This window comes from Poecilia reticulata, chromosome 12 (genome assembly GCF_904066995.2).
Source record: "Poecilia reticulata chromosome 12, P_reticulata-male-v2, whole genome shotgun sequence".
In the NCBI taxonomy this organism is placed as follows: domain Eukaryota; kingdom Metazoa; phylum Chordata; class Actinopteri; order Cyprinodontiformes; family Poeciliidae; genus Poecilia; species Poecilia reticulata.
This window is the reverse complement of record NC_088841.1, coordinates 9,378,737-9,400,532: the sequence shown is the minus strand read 5'-3', so window position 1 is coordinate 9,400,532 and position 21,796 is coordinate 9,378,737. Positions and strand designations below refer to the sequence as shown.

Here is a 21,796-nt window from a genome sequence, read left to right as displayed (position 1 = left end):
CAAGGCAGACTGGCAATGAACACATTAGGATGCATGGAACTGGGGATTACCTCGGAATTTCATGTCAGATGAAAATTGCTTTAGTCAGTCCAATTTCTCGCAATAGTCTTGAACAAGCATTCAGATATTTTCCATTTTTCCATGACACCTATACGCTGTCAGACAAGACGCTGCCAGAAATGTGACATGAATAATAACTACTGAACATGTCAAGTTATTTTTTTTTCTCAGAAAATATGTTTCCCTGAAATCGAAAAGCTGAAATCAGCCACCAATCAGTGCAAATTAACATCAGCTGGTCAATTGATTATATAAAAAGTTGTGACATCACCAAGGTATTTTGGGTAAAACCTAAAAGCTTTTTTAAGATCTTTGCAACTGTTCTGTTGTAAAAAAAATGCTACTGATTGCATTTCTAAACTTGAGAAACATTCGCAAAGACGAAAGAACACCATTTTAACATAAACCAGCCATGGTCAGGATGGTGTAAATTTACTCACTCTCTCCACTTTCTTTGTATTATATGTTAAGAAAAATTGGCTTTAAACACCCCCCTTCCCCCCAAAAAAAGAAAACTCAAGGCAAATCTTTATTCTTTCACAACAGATTTTATTGTGGCTGTCCTTTAATTTGTGGTTACTCTTACATAATATTTGCCATAACATGTACTGTAGAGGACAGATAGCACACAAACATCTGAAAGCACTAAGGAAACTAATTGCTATAGGTTACATATGAATCTGGGGAAAGGGCAGAAGGGATGCCAGAATCACAAGACAAATATACCACACAGCTGCAGACAAACATTTTTAAACTTCTTCCGAAAGAAAGACATGGTGGGAGAAAAGGCAGATAGAGAGTCAGAGAGAGAGAGCGAAAGAGAAATAGAGAAAGTGAAGGAAAGGAACCAGAGAACAGAGAAGAGAAATGTCAGTTCAGTTTGACAGTACGTTCGTGGTGATGTTGTGGTTTCGAGGTTCCCCTGCGGGAAAACCAGTCTGTGGTGGTATCATGAAAAACTGATGTCATTTAAGAAATACCCAATGAGACTGCATTGGATAGCCCAAAATACCAGAGCATGTAATCAGTGTGTGGTTGCTTAAATGTTCCTCCATATGCTGGCCTGTCAGAGGTGATTAGTGGCCAGTTTACTGTAAGTTTGATGTGAGTCATGTTTGTTCTTTAAAGTGTCTAGTATTTGGTTTTACATACTTTTGTCATAAAACACACAAGTCATTCACTCTCACCTCTGTGTGCTGCCTCCCTGGTGACCGAGATTCTTCGAGAAGTTGGTTTGCTGTCGTTGTCACCCATGTTTTTTTTTTTTTGGCTGAGAATGAAAATGTATGACACATTGTGCCCCAGGTCATGTTTTCTGTTACCACAGTGCCACTGGCTTTTGTTGTAATTTGTGTGGAGTACATATGTCATGTCATTGAAAACTTGCAAAAATCACTGTTTGGGGGCTTTTTTCGCACCCCTTTTCAAAATTTGTCTTTTGTTCTCTCATTGTATTTTCTTGTACATCCTAAAAGCAACAGTGAGCAAAAACTTCATTAAAAGTCAGAAAAGTTCCAGTATAGCATAACTCATGCATGCCTCCCAACCACTCTATTTGCCACAAAGCTATTTATAATTATAGTACAATTTAGAAAAACAAGACATCGTAAGGATTATGAAAATATCCTGCTTTGCCAGCTTTACAATGGGAAAAGCTCACTCACTGACTACATAAAAAAACACTTCTAAGAAATAAGATAAGGTTCCCTTTTTCTTGAATTAGCATAAAATCTGCAAGTAAAACAGATATTCCAAAATTAAAGCCGTTCTTCTACATTTCTTTTACAGACAATAAAGCCTATAAAATGATTTTGTACACACTAGAGTTTTCTGAACCCATTAAATGATGTAAAAAATTAAATAGTCATAAACAAAAGTTTTAATTTATTGTCATAGCTCACTGCAAAACATATTGGTGGCATAGTTAAATAAATAATACAATTCAGCTAACTTAAAAATTAAAGGAAAAAAAAGATTCTATTGGTAGCAGCAGTCATATTAATGAACATCGATCTCAAGCATCCCAGTCTATTATCATTTCTCACAGTAGTTATCACCATTTAGTAATTATTGGGTCTTCAGAGTTGTTCATCCAATCAGGTCTTCTACATTCACTTTGACTCTCTAAGGCAGTTACAGAAAGACTTTTTTCCTCCCATTTGTTGTAAATAAGAGCTGTTGCTTCAGAACAACAGCTTTTATTGTTGTTCTGCTTGCCAAAAAGCTCTAACTGAATATTACAGAGTTTTATGATAATACAAAAGAATCAATAAATATTGACCAGGAGACTCAGAGGAAAAAAAAAAAAAACTAAGTACCATCATTATGTGACTATATTAAAACCGGCAAGTCTGGACATTCAGGGGGTGCTGCTGGTTTATTTGGGTTTTCGTCTCTTTGCTGTTTGATCCTTTTATCAGGATCAAGCCAAAACATGAAGGCCCTAATCTTCTTCTTTTGGTAACATTAGTTAACGGTCGTTACAGGTTTTCATTTCATTCAGTGTTTTTGTGTCAGTTCAAGCTTAGTGCTACATGAGTTTGGTTTTCTTTAAAGACAACACTCCTTTCTGGCATTTAGAAAGCCAGAAAGGAGTGGCTACAGCTCTATCTTACAAGCTGGGAAGGACTCATCTTGCATGACAACTGTGCTGCTGCTGGCCAGAACCATGATGTTCAGCTCCTGCTGCTTGTCGTGGGTCTCCTGGTACCACTCCCTCATCACATCTGTGTCATGGGTCGGAATTAGAGTAACCTTAACGAAGCAAAGGGAAATTATTTGACGAGAGTACATTTCTGAATCTGGTCAGTACACTGATTGCAGGTTTAAAGGAACAGTGCATATTTCTGCTGTGGGGTTGTGTGGAGCAGTCTTGAGTTGTCAGTGACTTAAATGCAATGGACGACACCTCAAACCTCAAATGTTTTGTACTTGTTCGTTTTTATCATGAAGTTACTCTGAGTATTATTAATTTCGGAATTTATTAGCAAGTTTGTCATGAGCCAAACACAAAATAGCCTCATTGTATGATAAGCAAATTTAAAAAAATCTTTATTGTGCAGGACAATGGCAAAAGCAAGGAATATAAAACCACAAATTCAATGCATGTTTTTCGGTTTCATCTAAATCATTTGCCATGATTTTATTGCTTTCTAATTTACTTTATGTTCTCATAGAATATTTACTGGACAATTATTCTACTTGAAATTTATAATAGTTTTTTTTTAAAGATTTTATTGGTTCTAGTGGTCTTTATTCGATAGTTAATTGACAGGAAAGTTGGTAATGAGAGATGGAGAAAGACATGCGGCAAAGGTTGCCAGGCTGGGAATCGAACCTGTGACAGCCACATCGAGGACTAAGGCCTCCATACATGGGTTGTGCTTAACCCCTGTGCCACCACAGCACACCCGTAAGACTGTTTTTAATGTCAGGTTTTCCACCGTTATACCACAGGTAAGATTCTAATTAATCTTAATTAGTCCAAGAAAATCTTTCTTCAAAAACAATTTAGTTTTTGTAAATCAATGATGAATTTGTTCCAATCTTTTACAGGTTTTTAGCACTGAAGATATTTACAAGCTCACTTGTTACTTAAAACTTACTTACCTGCATGTCGTTTCCCCACTGGGTTTTTCCTTCAAGTAAAGCATCCAGGACGGCTCTACTGGGTTCCTGAGCTGATTGATTGTTGCCACTGACTACATAGTAAGAGGAGCGGACACGTTTAAAGAATTCAGCATCCACATTTTTGGCACTGCAGTGATTGGGAATGTAAACCAAATCCATGTACATAGGAGGGCAGTTGGACAGAGGTGGCACTTTCCCACTTCCGGTACCTGAAAAATATATATATTTTTTGGTCTTAATCAAAATCTCAACTGCATCAAATACTGTATGTACTACAACACAAGCATAAAAGACGATCCTGATTAAAAGAATACCCACCCAATGCAGAGCTTTTCACACCTTTGGATGCAGACGTATTGGTTGCATTTTTGACATCTTTTCCTTCTCCAACACCCTTCTTTGGAGAAGCAGTCTTTGAGTTCTTAACCTTGGACAGACCACTCTTCCTGGCTGGCGATGAGGACTTTTTCAATAGCTTTTTCATTCTGGTCTTGTCTCCGCCACCTGTATTTGCATTGTGAAGGTTTTCTTCAGCCTTTAGGGCTTCTGGGTCCACCATACAAACATCGTGATTACCTGAAGTTGGAGCAGAGTCCCTGAGTGCCAGTGGAGGTGGATCAGCATGCCTGTATGTCAGAGTTCTGTCGCTTGGCAAAGTTTCAGAGTCATCTTCAGAGTCAATGTTTGCATCTGCTGTGATGGAAGGGCACTCTTCTGTTCCTGGAGGTACGTCTGAGTCTGTCTGTGATGGGGCAGATTCACTGATGGATGTGGGTGGAGTATCCTCACATTGCTTGGCAGACAGCTTACCCCCTGGTGGCGGGGGTCCACCACCTGACTTGGCCAGGGGCTTCTCCTCATCCAAGGCGTTTTCTTCATTAATAAAGTATTCTAGAGGGTTTGGGTTGATGAATGATGGTGACAGCTCAGTTTTGGGGTGACGGTACTCACAAGATTTCACAAGGCAAAGATCAACATCTGTCTTGGATGGAGCACAGAGGCTCTTTTTAAGGGAGTCAGGTTCCCTAGAGCCACAGGGAGAATTAAAATCGTAAGGCTCAAAGGAGAGAGGTAGTTCTGATGGTGAAGGAACTTTTGGACTTGTAGAATTCTTTTCAAGTACAGAGTCATCACATTTGAATGGATTTGTTTCTGTTTTTGGGGAAAGAGTATCTTCTTTTGAAATATTGAAAGATGTAGATGGGGAAGGAACTTTGGGAGGTGATGGTGACTTGTCAAGTTTCTGTTCCGAATCCATTCTGGCTGTGGTTTCCGAGACTGGACTGATGCTCGTATTAGCTGGGGGACCTCCTAACACCGGAGAGGGTTCATTGGAATGGGGAGACAGGGTGAGAGATGAGGCCCTTGGGGTGGATGGAGACTTATCTGTCTGCTCCACAGCAGCATGTAGGTTCTCTGCCATTTGACATGGAGTTGTAACAGAAGACTGAGATGCATCTGAAGGGGTTGCCGAAGTGGCTCGGGCTGAATCACCTCCTTCAAAAAGTAAAGGGTTTTGTGCACATTTTGGTTCACTGGGCGCCTTTACCTCTGTTACATTTGAGGGACTGTAGTCCACTTCAGTTGGGCCATTTTCTGTAGCATGAGAATTGCTGCCCAGTGACTGGTGCTCTGGAGATTGCTTACTGAAATCCAGGGCTAAGGAATGATCAGGTGACTCCTGGCCAAACTCTAAAGACATAGTGGAATGCTCTGGAGATTTTGTGTCCTGTGTCTGCACTTTGCTTTTAGTCTTAGGTGAGATTTCTGGGGAGATAGACATAGGCCTTGGACTGTCTTCCTTAGTTGGTGATCCCTCTGCCTCATGAAAGGTGGTTGGAGTCTGAACCACTGAGACAGACAAAGAGTCATCAACCTCTGTTGAGTGAGGTGAGCCTACCTCAGCATGCAGAGAAGGAGAACCAGTAGTCGGTTCTGGCAACGAACTAGTGGCCAGAGAAGCTGTGGATGCTGAGGCTAAGTGTGAAAATGTATCTTCTGCAACCACTTCTTCCAGGGGAGTTTCAGACTTGTCTGATGTAGTGCCCTCCGAAATAGACATTTTACTCTCTTCTTTAAAAGTTGTAAAAACACCGGAGTCAGATTCATGTTTGTTCAGTGGCATTGAGGACAGCAGTGAATGGCTGATCTCTTCCTGTTTCTTAGCCTCAGCATCGATGGGTGATGACTCCTGTGGGGATTCAGGCTCAGGTATAGATGGGCTTCTTGGAGTGGAATCTGTCCTATCTACTGGTGATGATTGTTCTACTGCTGGATCATTAGGCTCAGGAGTAACTCTACTGTAGGACTCTTCTTTATCACTTGTGACCTCCACAATAACTAGACCCTGTGATCTGTCCTCTGAAAGAGGTGGTAGAGTTTCTACTTTCTCATCAACTGGTGACTGATAGTATGGTGTATGACCAGAGGACTGAGGCGAACTAGCTCCTTCCAAAGGTTTGTCATCAGGGCTCTTGTAGGAATCAGCTGTGGCTTGGGTGCAACTTGCCAGGGTGGATGACAGTTCTATTGGAGCAGCCATCGTTGATGAAGGATGAATGATGTTCTTAATCTCCACTGAGGGAGAACGAACAACAGGAGATGTTGTGGAGACTGAACTAAGTTTGACTGAGTCATGCCTTTCATTTGACTCTTGAATAGTTGTAAATTCTTCAGCTTTTCCACCTGATGGAAGCTCTTCACAGAATTTATCCTCTTTTAGAGGCGAAGGGGGGGATACTGTTAAAGCAGAATGGTGGTAGTTTTGGCCTTCTGTGACATCACTCTGAGAAAAACCTGTACCCGGTATATCTTGAAGTGGAGAGAGGTTTTTTTTCTCAAACTCTCCTGACTCTGATTTCCCAAACCTTTCAGCATCCTGCGATAGAAATCCTGTCTCGTCATTGGGTGTTTCATCACTCAAAATGTCCCTGGGAGTCAACATCTCATCCATGGGAGTAGGCAAACTGGAGATTTCCATAGTGGACTGCGTGTAACCCGATGTGACTGTATACTCTTCTGGTGGTTCATCTCGGTTCTCTTCATCTGAAGTTGTGATGCTCTCAAAGCCAACAGGAGGGATTTCATCAAGGGTGCATGCAGCAGGAGAAACTGGGGAAGACACTTTGGGTGAAGCTGATTCAAAGAGCTTTTGCTTCTCTGTTGTGTCAGGACTTAGATGCTCCTCTACTACATTTTTATTTGTGATATCATCATTGTCCTCCACTTCATCTCTTTGTTCCGGTTTATCATGTTTGGCTTGGTGCTCATTTTGGTGGTTATTTTTATCTGATTCTGCTTCCTGTGGCTCATAAACCTCCTCTGTCTCTCCCTTCTCATCATAGTCCCCTCCCTCAGATGTCTCCTCCATTACAGTGCCCTCATCCTCAAACTTCTCACAAGCACTGCCGTTGAGCTTGCCTTTCAGGACTTGCTCGTCTGGAGTCCCTCCACTGTCACCTTCTGCCTCTGTTGTTGTTATGCCCTCATCCACAGATTCTAATCCTTCAGGTGACTCTTTGGTTTGTATCATTTGTTCGTTTTGGGCCACCGTAGCTGCTTTCTCCTCATCTTGCTGTACAGTTGCATCATCCTCAACAAAGTCTTCAGCTCTAAGTTCCTCAAAGTCTTTTGTGAGGTCTTCTGGGGAGGACATCAGGAATCTTTCTGCCTCTGGGTCTTCTGCAACAATGGTAGTACTTGCTGCTAGTTTGAGTTCTACCTTCGTTTCTTTTTTTATCACCTTCGGCTTTCCTTTATCTTTTAACTTGGATGGAGCTCCCAGATCTCTCTTTGAAGAGTCATCCTTTTTCAGTGGCTTTGGTTTTAGATTCTTTTCCTCACCTGCATTTGAAGTCTTTTTAACATCTTTGGAGAGTCTTTTTGCATCTTTCTTTTGTTCCTTCTTTTCTTCCTTCTTCTCCTTCATTGGAGAATCTCTTCTTGTATCCTTTTTCAAAACTTTCTTTGCCTCGTCCTTCTTTATTTTATCTTCCTTCTTAGCTTCATCCTTCCTTGCTACTTCTTTTTTAGCCTCCTTTTTCTTTTCTGCTGATGGTTTGGCCTCCTTTTTAATTTTTTCCATTTTGGACTTTGCTTCGGATTTTTTTTCGGGAGTTTCATTTTGTCCGGTTTGATCTGCATTTGCCTTTGGTTCTTTCTCCTGTGGCTTTGCCTTTTCCTTTTTCAAGGGGACCTTTTCCTTTTTATCTAACTTTAGTGTTTTCTCAGGAGTTGATTCTGTGTCTGTCTTTGCCTTCTCTGGTGTTTCCTCCTTTGAAATCTTCCGCATGGCTTTGCTTGGTGATGGCTTTGGGGTAGACTTTAGGCTCTCTTTGCTGTCTGTTCTGTGTTTCATCTTTGCTTGCTTCAGCGTTGGTGTGGATGGGGTAGTAGAAGGCATAGTTTTTTGAGTGACAACTGGCTGTTTCAAGAACTCTAAATGCTTTAGCTTCTCTAAGCCTTCAAATATGTGGTCCTGGATGGCATTTCCAGGAAACAGAACCCGTACAACCTTATCGGAGGGGTTTGCGGGATGCCACACAATGAGTGAAGAGATTGAAGTCAAGTAGGAAACGGGGAATTCAGACTCTTTTCCATTCGGTAGAAGAATGGAGGTAGTGTCATTTTCACTTCCTGTCCACTGCTTCATAAAGTGCTGCATCTCCTTGCTGTTTTTTGAAGGATTGAGCACGTACATTTCAAGCCTCCCAACACCCATTTTCTGAAAAAGTGTGATTGGTTCTATGGTGTTTCCTACAGGCTTCTGCAAAGGCTCAATCCTTAAATTTAGCTTGTTGAGGAACACCTGGGTGAATGCTGCCTCCTCAACATTCCTACGCACTTTGTAATCAGGTTCAGGGTTTTCCAGGTTCTCGGGAAAATTCACAAAGACAACGCCGATATCTGGAGAAATCATGTTCTTCACCCAGTCACTGTTAGCTGTCGAACCCTGTGATTGCTCCTCCTCAAACTCAGCCATTTTCCTCTGCAGCATACTGTTGATGCCTGGCAAATTGTCTTCACCAATATGAGTCAAGAGGATGGAGTCCACCCGATCTAGATGTCTCACCAGCTTCCAGAAGCACGACCTCCTGTCGGAGCCGCCGTTAATGAGCATGTTGAAGCCATTTACAGAAAAGAGAGCAGAGTCTCCTCGACCACCGGGGAAAATATAACAGCATGGCTTAGAAAGTTTGAGAAATCCACCTGAGGTCGGGGGTTCCAACATGTCAAAAGGAGAAGGGATCTCTACTGATTCTGATAAATACTCGGTGAACTCTGAGAGACCCTCCATTTCTGGGAGGATGAGAGCTGAGTTTAGTTTCATGTTGATGAAGTCCTGTAGGTTGTGTTTGTCCAAGTTGGAGTTTTTCCAATCTCCTTGTTCAGGGCAGGAGAGTGTAAGGTTGGCTTTGTTTGCTGGGGGGATAGTGCTGAGTAATTCACCAATCTGTGCAAGGAAAAGAAACAAATGGAGTTTTATTTTTGAACAAGAAACAAATCCACAATGCATAGCTCAGTAAATCTTAAAACAAACACTACATATCTTTTTCACAAACATTTGAATTTAGACTACGTCTCATCCTCCAACTATGATTTATAGTTTTCTCAACAGTGTGTGCTTGTGTAATTTTAATGCCACTGTTAGCAGAGTATGGCTGTAAAGATTTCTGGTGATGTTTGGAAAGTGTAGTGATCAGTTTTACTGTCAAGCTACTGTACCTGGTTCCTGACCTACTGTCATACAGTGTGGTCTGAAATGAAGAGCACACTTTTTTATTACTGTCATGGTCATTTCAACATAAATTAACTATGTGGCTGCCAGTCACGATAATCAATGATGTCCGGTGTAATAATTCTTCAACATCAATAGTCTTACTCAATACATTTTTTTTATGAATTTGTCTCTTGGATACAGCTATAGCTAAGTTTTGCTCCATTCACTGTTCTACTCTATCTTAGCGACAAGTTTGATAATGACAAGTACCAAAGCAACTTTAATGTTTATTTGGGGGGGGGTTTAAGTTGATGGAGGCTCTTTAAGCAGTTTAGTGCATGTTTTACTTTACGCTAAATAAATGCTTCAGGAATAATTTAGACCCGGCTGTGTATTATACTTTATGTAGCATGTCACTGGTGTGTAAGGTTGAAACACATTGAGGCATGTAGATTTTAATATCTCAATAAATAATATTGAAATCAAGCAAAAAGATAAATAAAACAATTTCATAATAAATTTCCAATATTTCTTAATTTATTCATTTCTGGTTGAGTCACATCATATTTAATACAGACAATGAACACGGTGAATTATGCATGTATATTTGTAGATGAACACCCAATAATGTCTGAAATGTAACGATTTTTGTCTTGTTTCAGGTCACCTTAGCTGTCCACGACATAAGTCACATTGATATGTTTTTGCATGTAATCTCACCTCTTGATCAGTAAATATGTCTATGAAATTGCAGAAAGAGAAAGATCCAGACTGAAGAATCAGTTCCCCTGTTTTTTCTGAGCACTGCCCTGAGAGGACCAGTAGCTTGTGTCTGGCTGTGTCAGAGATCATTAAGCGAGCCTGCAAATTGAGATAGTGAGAGAGAGAGAGAGAGAGAGAGAGAGAGAGAGAGAGAGAGAGAGAGAGAGAGAGAGAGAGAGAGAGAGAGAGAGAGAGAGAGAGAGAGAGAGAGAGAATAAATTACAACATCTAACAATGGATTTCCACTTACTTTTTTATTTAGAAAGACAAGTGGTGACACATGCGAGCATAACAGGCAGGGGTACATTATTGTTGCAGCAATCAACTTAGCAGTGAGGTTTATCTTAGACACCACCAGTTATGTCAGTCAGATCCATTAGCTAATTAGCTGACACACTCTCTCTCACTGTCCACTCATCCGTCTACTGCATCTGCTTTTCCCTCCCTGTTGGTATTTTGCTCCACCTCAGCAGCATTAGCCACTTTGGCAACAATCCCACTCATTCTTGCAGTGCTGTGACATATTATTAATGCACATTAGACTATAGACATAGACGAAGGGCTGGAGACACCAGTTGGAGCAATGACACAAAACAAACTCATGTTTGACCTCTGCTCCGGATTGAAGTGCTAAGAACCAAAAAACACACATAAGCTGCATAATGAAGCATTAATCCTGCTCCCTGGATTTAATTCCTCCCGTCTTTTTCACACCAGCCACCAGCATTAACTACCAGAGCAATTGTTCTTGTCGCACTGCAAATCGTCTGTGAATGTCTTAATGGACAAAACAATAGGAAGTCAAGCTAATTTTGTTATTCTTTTTAAAGAGAAAAAGACAACAGAGGACGATGTAAGGAAATGAGGCAATGCCAGCAGAGGATTTGGCTCATTTTACCTCGGTGCTGACAGCTTCATCTGAAGGGTTAATGAGCACAACTGTCTCGAGGATGTTGCTTTTATGGTGAAGAATTCGTTGCCCTGAAAAGAACCAAATGACAAAATATAATCAGTGAAGATTTGGGCTATACATATTTGCTTCCTAAGAGATTCATTCTCTGCATTATTTTTGATGTTTTAGATAATCAGTCACAGGTTAAACATGAGTAAATGACACAATAAATGAAGTGAAAAAAAATATTCTCCTTGGTTTCCCATGCATCATCCACAGGCATTTGTGTTATTTCTGAACTGTAGAGGTTGTTGCTGTGGCCGTTTTGGTCCAGTTCTCTTTCTATTTCATGAAACACTTGCCTTAACTGCAGCAAGTGAGACCTGCAGTCCTTTCGATGTTCTGGTTTCTTTTTTGACCTCCTGTATGAGTCATTGGCTTTGGAGTAGTTTTTGTAGGCCTGCCACTTTTTTAGAACGATGCTCCACATTCCCGTATTTTGTGTAAATCCGAATAATGGTTCACTTTGGTTCTCTTGAATCCTTAAGAATGGCTTGCAAAGTTTTCCAGACTGATAGATGTCAATGACTATATTTGTCATCTATTCTTTTATGATTGTTTTTTTTGCCTACTTCATGTTGTCAGACTAGTGCTACTTTAGTGATTTCTGGATCACAATAACAGTTTTTTGTTCACTTAAGTTATCTTTGCCTGCTTATATTATTTGTTTGATGCCACCTATCATGGGCGATGCACTTTAACCTTTAAGTTATGTAAACAGCATTCAACATCTTGACTTTTTGTACTTTTGGTTTGATAATTTAAGCAAACATTTTGGCGATTAAACAAGAAAACAATCATGATTCTGTTTGTATCAGAATCACGACGAACAAACAAAAAGCCTTTCAAAGTCACACCAAACTCTGATATTGTTAGGAGAAGCTGTGGCCAAATGAGTTTATCATCCAATTTATCAACCACGGATGTCCTGACAGCAACAATGTGACAATGTGCAAATGTTAACGGCCTCTGCAGCGTGAAACTCTTCATCAGTAAGATGGATGGGATCACTGTAGGGGAAGGACAACACATTCCTTAATATGAATTCTTGACATTAAAAACTGTCTCAAGATTAGATTTTTCTTTGTTGGAAATAGGTGTTCATGCTGTTGAATGATATAATTTGTCTTAAAACAAAAGTGAGATTAATTATAACAGCAGTTTAAATATCTGCTAGTACCAAAGATTTAATATTTCAAAAACAGCTCTGTGATTTAAAAAAAAAACAGGACAACAACACAATGATGCTAAAATATGCTACAATGAAATTGTAAAATATGCTTATAAAATGTTCAAATACTATAAGTTTTATTTTGGGAGTTTTTTTTATCCAATATTCAGCTCATAGAAACTCCTTTAGTATGTTCACAATGTACTTATTTGGAAAAAATTTGAAGAAAATGTTCCCATATTAAAACAGTAAATAAAACAGTTTTATTTACTGTTTAAATAAAACTGTAAATAAGTTTTATTTATTTACAGTTTTAATATATAATATTATATTATTATATAATATAATATAATATTATATAATATAATAATAATAATATAATATTATTATGTTATTATACTATAGTAATAATATTATATTATTTATTATATTATTTATAAATAATATAAATAATATAATGTTTATATTATTTAGCATGTAATATAAACAACACAAAATACCCTTTACTCATTGCAATCTTAAAATGACATAAATACTGGCAATTAATGTTTTAACTCATAATAGTTACATTTTTGGACCAAGATATTTTAGATTAAACTAATACAGAGAAAATCCATCCTTGTCCCTCAGTGGGGTCGGGATAGTTGCTGGTGCCTATCTCCAGCTGGCGTTCTGGGCGAGAGGCGGGGTCACCCTGGACATGTCGCCAGTCTGTCGCAGGGCAACACAGAGACAGACAGGACAAACAACCATGCGCACACACACTCACACCTAGGGACAACATGACTGTCTAAAAACATGACAGTCATGTTTTTAGACTGTGGGAGGAAACCGGAATACCCGGAGAAAACCCACGCATGCACAGGGAGAATGCAGAGAGACCGGGGCCGGGAATCAAACCAAGAACCTTCTTGCTGCAAGGCAACAGCTCTACCAACTGCGCCACTGTGCAACCCTACAGATAAAATAAAATACCATAATAAAAACAAATACCAGAAACAAACATCTAAGGAATTAAGCAAATATTGTTGATTAGAAAAGATGCAGGAAATGCAAAGATCTGTGTTTCAGCCTTTGAGAGTATAACAGCAAAAAAAAAGACAATTTCAACAGTTTGCCTCATTTTAATAATTTAATTTTAAACATCAATATAGTGTCACCTTTAGGGATTTTCTAACATTTCTTTTCACATAGCAAATCTGTCAATCTGGACAACTATGGGACTGTAAGTGAAAGGCTCTCAATCATCTCTGGTTCTTGGTGATTGATTTTTGTAATGATCAGTGGGGGTGGGTGGAAACAGTTCCTAGTGAACCTTTACTGAATCAATCCCACAGTCCCTCTGTGTATGTTGGAGCTCACATATCAAGCATACAAAGTAAAAAACAATGACTTTCACTGACAAATTATGATGAAATGCATGTAAGTGATTGTTAAACATTTACTCTTTATATTGGTCATTATAATTGATGCAAAACAGACTTTTTATTCAAAATATGTAAAGATCTGTTTTCACCTGCATATATATATATATATATATATATTTTTTTTTTTTTCTTTTGCTTTTTAAGGTCTATACCAGAAGATACAGCTGGATCAGAAATAGGTTGGCAAGCTATGTGACCACAATCAGTGTTTGAGAAATTAGTGTTTTTGGGTGTGGTTGGTGCTCAGCAAGATCAAAGAGCCAAATGTGAGTGTGTCATATTTGCGTCGGTGTGATGAAAGCTTGATCTCAACTGAAGTGAAGTGCCGGGTCGGCCAGGGTCGCTGTGACTCGTTCTGAGAAAGTAGCAGTCCAAACTGATGAGCTGAGCTCTTCTGAGAACAAATGAGAAAGCTCTTATCACAATGTCAGTGAAATAGGAGAATAAGCAATCTCCCTAGTCTAATTTTCATCCCACTCATGCTTCTATACGCCAAGCAGTATATAGAAATCTGTGATCGATAATGTATTCATAAGGAGGCATCTCGTTTCCCGATGCCTCTCGCTGTTAGTTCCGCACCAGCTACCGGTATGAAACATAAAACACAGAAACCCTTAAATAACGCACAACGCCACCATCACCAGGCAGCCACCATCACTATTAGTCTGAGCCACTTCATCAGAAATGACAGATTCTACCGTGAAGCTCGTCTGGCTCTGCCGGTACTTTGATCAAAAATAAAAAACAACCAGAGGGACTCTGTCTCAGCAGGAGTTAAGGTAATGCGACATGCATCGCCAAGCATTCTCCTTCCGGCTGAATAGAAAATGCGAGGCTGGCACAGCGACCCCGGCTCCAGACCAAACCGGATGGAAACATTGATCAGGATGGCACCACACCAGATGATAAAACCGATTCTTACAACAACTTAATGTCTGCTGCTTCTGTTTGACTTTCTTAAATGGTGAAGAAAATTCATCATGACATTCACTCAGATTCATTCCCTTTTTTTTTGGCTTTATCCCAAACTGACTTTCAGTGTCGCTTGTTCCTGTGTCCCCAGACAACCGGGTTAAAAAGAGAACCAGTTCATGCAGATAATGGCACCGCCGCTGCTTTTGAGTGGCCCGACTTACTGATCAATCAATCCACTGCACCATGTTATTGAAAAGCCTATCAGGAGCATCTAGAGCAGTCATTGCCATTTGGTGTTAACTCATTAGATCCTATCAAACCCTTTTAGAAAAAGAAAAACAAAAAGAAAAAAGATCTCAGTTTTGTTTTCCATCATCTGGTCACAGTTCTACAAGCAATTTCCATATCCTTTTATGACATATTTTCAAACTAACTAATTATAACCAAAAACGCTTTAGTCTAAAATCCCAGAGGCAAGCAAGCAGCCTTAATGGAGTCGAGGTATGGAATCGACGCTGAGGCTTCATTATTTTCTCCACCTAAAGCACAGGGCTGGGAAATCTATAGCTGAAGCATCTAATATCCAGCAGGAGGAGACTGAGGGGCTCCTGTAAGGGTCAAGGCTTCCTGCACACACCGTACTGGATGCTCTGTCCTCCATCAGGATGATGGTTGGGTGCAGCTGATCCCAGGGTTCTTCTTAATACTGTTCCCGTATCAGTGTAAGTCCTTAAAGCTATATGACTGCTGAAAAATAGGAAGATATTCAAATAAAATTATTGTTTTGTTATTTTTTTCTTTATTGGAGTTAATTGTTTTCTTCAGATGACTATAAGTGAGGGATGCAGTGGTTGCTTGGAGACTATTTGGTTGACATTTTGGGATAAGCAGATTTACACTTTGGCTTTTAGATTGATGAGAAGCTGCTTCCGTAAAAGGTTATTATGGATATGCTAATTTATTTAAAAACCATTGTGATTAATATTTTTGTTTTGTCCAACAACCTTTTCCTTGTGGAATACACAGCAGCCTCCAAACCTATCGGCAGCCAAAAAAACATCAAATAAAACATCTCACACTGATTTGTTTTAGAAGATTACAGCAAAGAGTTGCATCTTGCTGGTGGGGGTCACTGAGTCGCCATAACAACAATAATATACAAGCTAAATGCGTAAACAGCTGTTTAAACTAAAGAATGAGAGCCTACATAATTCTAGGTTCTCATAGCCATGAAGTATATCAGAGGTAAAAAAATAAAACATAACCTTTTTTTTAACCTTTAAGCTATAATATTATGAGATCACAACTGACTCAAGTGGCAAAAAAATCTCCTTCTGTATGTCTCAGAACAAAGAAAATTTTAAACAAAAGGTTTTTTATTATTTGCAGGTCAAAACTGGAGATTGGACTCAGAACACAATTTCATCGTTTCAGAGCTGAGATCAAAATCAATTTGAGAAAAGATTCGAATTTACAAAGCAAACAGTGCAAGAAAATATATTAATCCGACTTTTACTCTTAGACAGCTATGGATAAAGCCATGGCTTCTTTACCAGATTTTAATCTGTCATTTTATCTTCATCTTTCCCCCTAATCTTTTGCATTTTATCCCCCTTGCAATCACCCCTGCTGGTCCCTTGCTCGCCTCTTCTCTCGCTTTTACAGCCTCCCCCTTCCCTCCTTTATGTTCGCGGACAGACCCTCGCCACTGGGGATCCCGTGCTGCTAATTACTCCCAAACTGTGCATCCAGGCAACAGCACATCGGAGAAAGATGGAGAACAAGGAATGGAGGAAGGGAAGGGGAAAACTGGAGCGCCACTAAATTTCCTTTTAGATTGAACTCTGCATTTGGTGTAGTCTAGTTCTCTAGGAATAATTTCAAGATAAAATAGAACTTATCCTTTCATCTGCTGCGTTTGCTGGCTGGATGAGTTCGCGTCCATGGAAGTGTTAAACCCTGCTGGTCATTTCCAACGTGAAGCAGAGTCAGACAGCAGAGGCTTTCATTGCTGCCGAGGGTCAAGGCCATGTTACACACTGACAGACCACATGTCTGGGTTGGTTTAAAGGAGCTGCTCTGTCTTTGCAGTGGCTATTTCATTTTTACTTTGCAAAGGGTAGAGACGTTAAAGCACAACTCTACAAAAAACTTGAGAGGGCAAATCTGGGTGAAGGTTGCTCCTGTTTCTAGCTGAAACAGAAGCATGAAAGGATGAGAAATGAGCTGTTTTGAATGCTTTTATGGGATGGGGGTTCTCAATCTAGTGTCGCTGGACCTTAGTTAAAAAATATATTATCATTAACCCAACTACAATCAGCTGGTAATGTGTCTTTTTTGTGCTGAAAGCTCTGTGTTCTGACAGAGCGTCCCCCGACCACGCCCTTTTTCAGACAGACCTCAGTTACATAGAAAAGACAAGCCAACAACATTGATCAGCTGTTTTTTCTTGCTTTTCTGTCTAAGCCACTTAAGATTAAAAAAAAAAACTAACAAAAAAAAACAACTGAATCCATGTAACAGGTTTGCCAAGATGTCTTTGCAGTCATTTTATTAAAATGCCGAAGATTTTATCGCAGACGCTTGGAAAAATATATTCCCATAAGTTATTGCATTACTGTGCCAAGACTGTACCAAGAAATACATAAACAGACAGAAAGGTAGCGACACAGTGGGGGTTTAGACTGAACAGAGGCAACACAGCTGCACTTTGCTTTGTACTTCTCTGAACAGCCCACCCCTGCAGCATCCAGCAGAAACGGGCGTGGCTGATCAGCCTCTCAGATTCACCTTGTAGAAAAAAAAAGATGAAAATCCTAGATATGCAAAATCTTCTCCCATCCATCTCATGATAGTCTGTAAACTACAAAGCAGGTTTTATTGCAAAATTGAAGGTTTAAACAGTTCAGTGAATATTGTTGTTTTTATAACCTGAATTTACTGTTTTTTATGTGTAGCAATTGAGAGGTTTTTATTTCCAGAAAGAAATAAAAACCTCTCAATTTTTTTTATTCAAAATGTTATCTCAAAATGTTTCTCTTTCTTTCTGTCCAGAAAGAAAGAGAAACATTTTTGATGGATTGTTAAAATTATGCATCTGCCTGGCAGATTTAGATGTTTTTTATTTGACCTAAAACAAAACAAAAAAAAAATCTGTTTTCTATTTCTATTTTATTTTTTTAAAAAAAGAAAATTATTTATTATTCATTTAATTTCCTTCTCAATAATCAACAAGCTCATGTTTAGACCCTGCCTAAATTATCCCATAAAAGTTCACATTGTTTACAATCTAAATGAAAATGTGGGTCAAATAAAAATATTATATTAAACTTAAATCAGCATGGGATGTGAATGATTTTCAATTTACCTATAAATTGGAAAAGCTTCAAAGATTGCATCCTAATTACCATTTTTAATTTAGTAAGATTTCAGGTCCAAGATCCTTTCAAAGACATGTTGTGTTTTGGACTCATTCATTAAGTTCTCAGATGAACATTTTTCTTTCTTGGCAACACCTTTTGGGAAGAGAGACTGACCTTACAGAAACCCCACCTTCCTTGTTAAAAATCAAAATCTCTCTGTTCATCTACAGTGATCGATCCCTCTAAGAGGACAAATGGCCACAAACCCTGCCAGTAAAATGCTGCCCACACAGCCAGCAGCTCCCCACACAGCAGGGAAAGATTGGGATTCCCGTCTTTTCCCTTTAATCTGTCTCCCATCTGCGCAGGAAACTAAGCAGCATGTGTGAAATTACACCGGCACACACTCCGTTTTACTTCCAGTTTACCTTTGACGTCTGCGGAGAATCGAGCCGAGTGTCTGGAGACAAAAAGCTTCAGCTCCTGGTCCAGGTTGCAGTCGATGAGGTTGGTGTCCCATGAACGGATCCCTGGAACACACATACAGAAATTGATCTTCTGAGTAGGAATCATTCAGATCACCCAGTATGTGTAACACTTAAAAACCTCTCCACCCACACGTCTGTGCTGTTGATCCTCTGCTTCCGGTTCATTGGAAAATCTTGGAGCGATCGTGTCTAGACTTGCTACGGATTTGGCACGAGCAAAGAGATCCATAGTAGGAAACATCTATAATGCTTTCTGTGCTTCGCCCCAAGGCCAAAGGCGATGATGGCCTCAGTTGTGATGAATCATAGTATCATCCGATTTACACTATATACTTAAAAAAATAAACATCTGAAACAGTTGCTGCCAAAGAAAAATCCATCTAACTGGGTTGAATGTTAGATTATACCGTTTTGGTACAAGCAGATTTCAAAAGCTTATTATCATTTCAGAGACGTTTTCTGTCTTCATTGCAAATGAATTCTTAATTTCTTGTTTTTAAGATGGGAGGACAAATCAGATGATCAAATACATTTCTAACAACTATATGGAATTTGATGAGTTTACAACCTATCCAGAAATATTAATTGAAATAGCCCAAATAAAATGCAAGCAAATTGTTGCACCAGTTTTATTGCTTAACTTCTAACCATTTGGTTTTTTAGTGGATAATTATGCCTTGTGATGACCTCATGATTAAAAAATGAATAAAAGAAAATATGTTTTTGGAAATCAAATGGCAAATTTGTTTGAGGAATGAGGCTCTGTTTCAACAATAGTTTGTCGGAACACAAATGATAACATAATTAAATGTGAAAAATAACAAAAGTGTAACACAGAAGTAATTACACTGATGAAACACATGGTAACAATTTAACCAGTTAAATTGATGGAACAATTTAAATACATTATATTTGTTTATAAATCAATATTCATGGATGACCTTTAACATCGGATACACGTAGGCCTCGTTCTCAACATCTCATAGCTGGGCAGTAGAATAGCAACAATTGCTTAATTAAGACTTAAAACCCAGCTTGCTAGCAGATTTTACTTTACATTAGCATTGTCGCCAAGCTAGCTAAAGCTGAAGAATCAACTCAAATTCTTCTTGTAGCACAGAAACCCTCTCAGAGAGTTGCTAACTTTCTTGTTGTTAGTTATCATATAATATATTCCATGATAACAAAACCCATACAGGCTATCAGCCTAAACATTGACTAAACCGTTTAATATAAATTCCAATCACAATGTTTATAAAGGCTTTGTTTTAAAATGAAGCAGCTAAAGAATAAAGATAAATAAATAAACATCAAATTCACAAACTGGAATGCACTATTAAAAGTTCAATAATTTTAATATCCAATATTAAACACAGTCCAAAATTATTTTTTATAGTGCACACATTTATTTTTCACTCTAATTTACCAAGGCCAAGAATAACCTTTCAGTGTCAATGTTTACAATCAACATTACCAAAATATAGAAATTTAGGGTAGCACTACCGCAGGTTATACAAAACAAACAAACAAACAAACAAACAAAAAACGTTCCTTATAAACAAGTAGAATCAGCATTTTAAGATAAGAAAGTCAGGATGTCCTTTATAGAAAGCTCTGTTATGGTGTTAGAGTATTAAAAAGAACTTGATCTTCCTCCTACACAGTAACTGCGCCACATCCTTCTCCTCCTACTCCTCTTCAACACAACACAATGCACTCTGGCCTAGAAGGCAGGCCTCGGCAGCAACTGTGTTTAAAAAAAAAAAAAAAAAAAAAAAAACACCCGCCCCACTCAGCCCAAAGATGGGTCCTCATGGCTTTCCGTAGGGACCGCAGTGCGGACTGAGCCACGCCCACAAGCCGGTGTGGGGATGAGAGAGCTGGATGCGGGAAGATGATGATGATGATGATGATTATGGAGGAAACATGCTCCAGCAGGATGCACGAGGGAATTGATTGATTTACAGGGAAATCAGATCAGTCCGAGGACACAAAGCGTAGCGCAAACTCCGAGCACAAAATGAGTGGCCACACACCCCCCACCACCACCCTGCTGTCTGCTCTAACTGTGGAGAGGAACAAAAGCCATACGCATCTGCAAAGAGCCCGAATAAGGGGACATAATCGCAGCTGCACTGGACTTATAGAAATGTGTGATGCGCTGCTTTATTGACGCAATGTCCAGTCATGGTGCTGAATCATTACCGTCAGCTGTCTCCCATGTGTGGATGACAACAACCAGGCCGAGAGGGGGTACAAAAGAAACCCTACTGATGCGAACTGCTCAGATCCTATAAGGTGGTGCGCTGACATATCGAGTAAAATCATCTTAAAATGAAACCCTAAGAGAAGTGGGTCAGAGTCTTTACATTTGAGTAATTTTCACCGTGCGTAAAGTCCTGCAAAGCAAACAGATGGGGAAAAATGTAAAGTCATGAGCTCCACCTCACCTTTCTCTATGTCCGCAATGGCACACTTGAGGTGATCCTCTGATATGATCTCCCCGATGACCACCAGCAGGTAAAATTTGCTGTCGTTGAAGTGCTGTGAGGGGCTGGAGGACGTCGGAGAAGCCCCGGTGGTGTTGCTCTGGGCGCCCAAGGTCTCCATTTCTGCAGATTCTACTAGCGTGGCCATCCTCTCCTTTCTGTTTTCTATACGTGTCTGCGCTTATCCTATGGATCCCACCAGCAGCCTTCTCCCTCCCCTGTTCTTCTTCTTCTTCGTTTCCCCTCCACCCTCTATCTTAGCCTACTCCTCGCAAAAGAGCCAGACATGCGAGTGGAGCGCTGATAGGAGTGGCTCTAGCTTTTTATACCGGCAGACATTGTGTCATGCTCAGTAACCGGGGAGAGAAGAGGGCGCCGGGGCTTTTCTTTTTTCTGCACACTCACTCCACAGCTGATGTCATACGCGACGAATCAAATGCCGCCGGAAGTCAGCGAGATGATGGTTTTTGCATATTCACCCTGGAGCTGGAGTTATCATTTGCCCCTCACATACTAACATTCCACTGGCAGAAGACAAAAAAAAAAATTCCCCAACAAAAAGCGCCATCAAAGAAAGCAAAGTGACGTTGAAAGACGTCTGTTCAACAGTTTAAACAGCAGCTACACTTTGGCATTTGTATCATTTTATTATTATTATTTTTTATCAGACTTACAAGAAGAACAAAACATGTTAGAACTATTGTCAGATTCTTGGGTATGTGATTTATGTTCATGCAAAAATATCCAAGTCAATCTCAAAACACTTAAGTCTGAAAGAAAAAAAAAAGAAAAAAGAAAAACGGCATGAAAACACCCGGAAC

At 39.5% G+C, this 21,796-nt stretch overlaps 1 protein-coding gene across 1 annotated transcript; it reads right to left on the bottom strand.

Moving 5' to 3' along the window:
* Nucleotides 1-588: 588 nt before the first annotated feature.
* On the bottom strand, nucleotides 589-21,421 carry map1b (microtubule-associated protein 1B). Its single transcript, XM_008423629.3, has 7 exons — nucleotides 20,937-21,421; nucleotides 18,427-18,528; nucleotides 11,070-11,152; nucleotides 10,130-10,270; nucleotides 4,009-9,142; nucleotides 3,670-3,899; nucleotides 589-2,814 (listed from the first exon to the last, which is right to left on the bottom strand). The coding sequence occupies exons 1-7, from the start codon at nucleotides 21,121-21,123 to the stop codon at nucleotides 2,659-2,661; spliced, it is 6,033 nt and encodes a 2,010-aa protein (XP_008421851.2). The 5' UTR covers nucleotides 21,124-21,421; the 3' UTR covers nucleotides 589-2,658.
* Nucleotides 21,422-21,796: the final 375 nt, after the last annotated feature.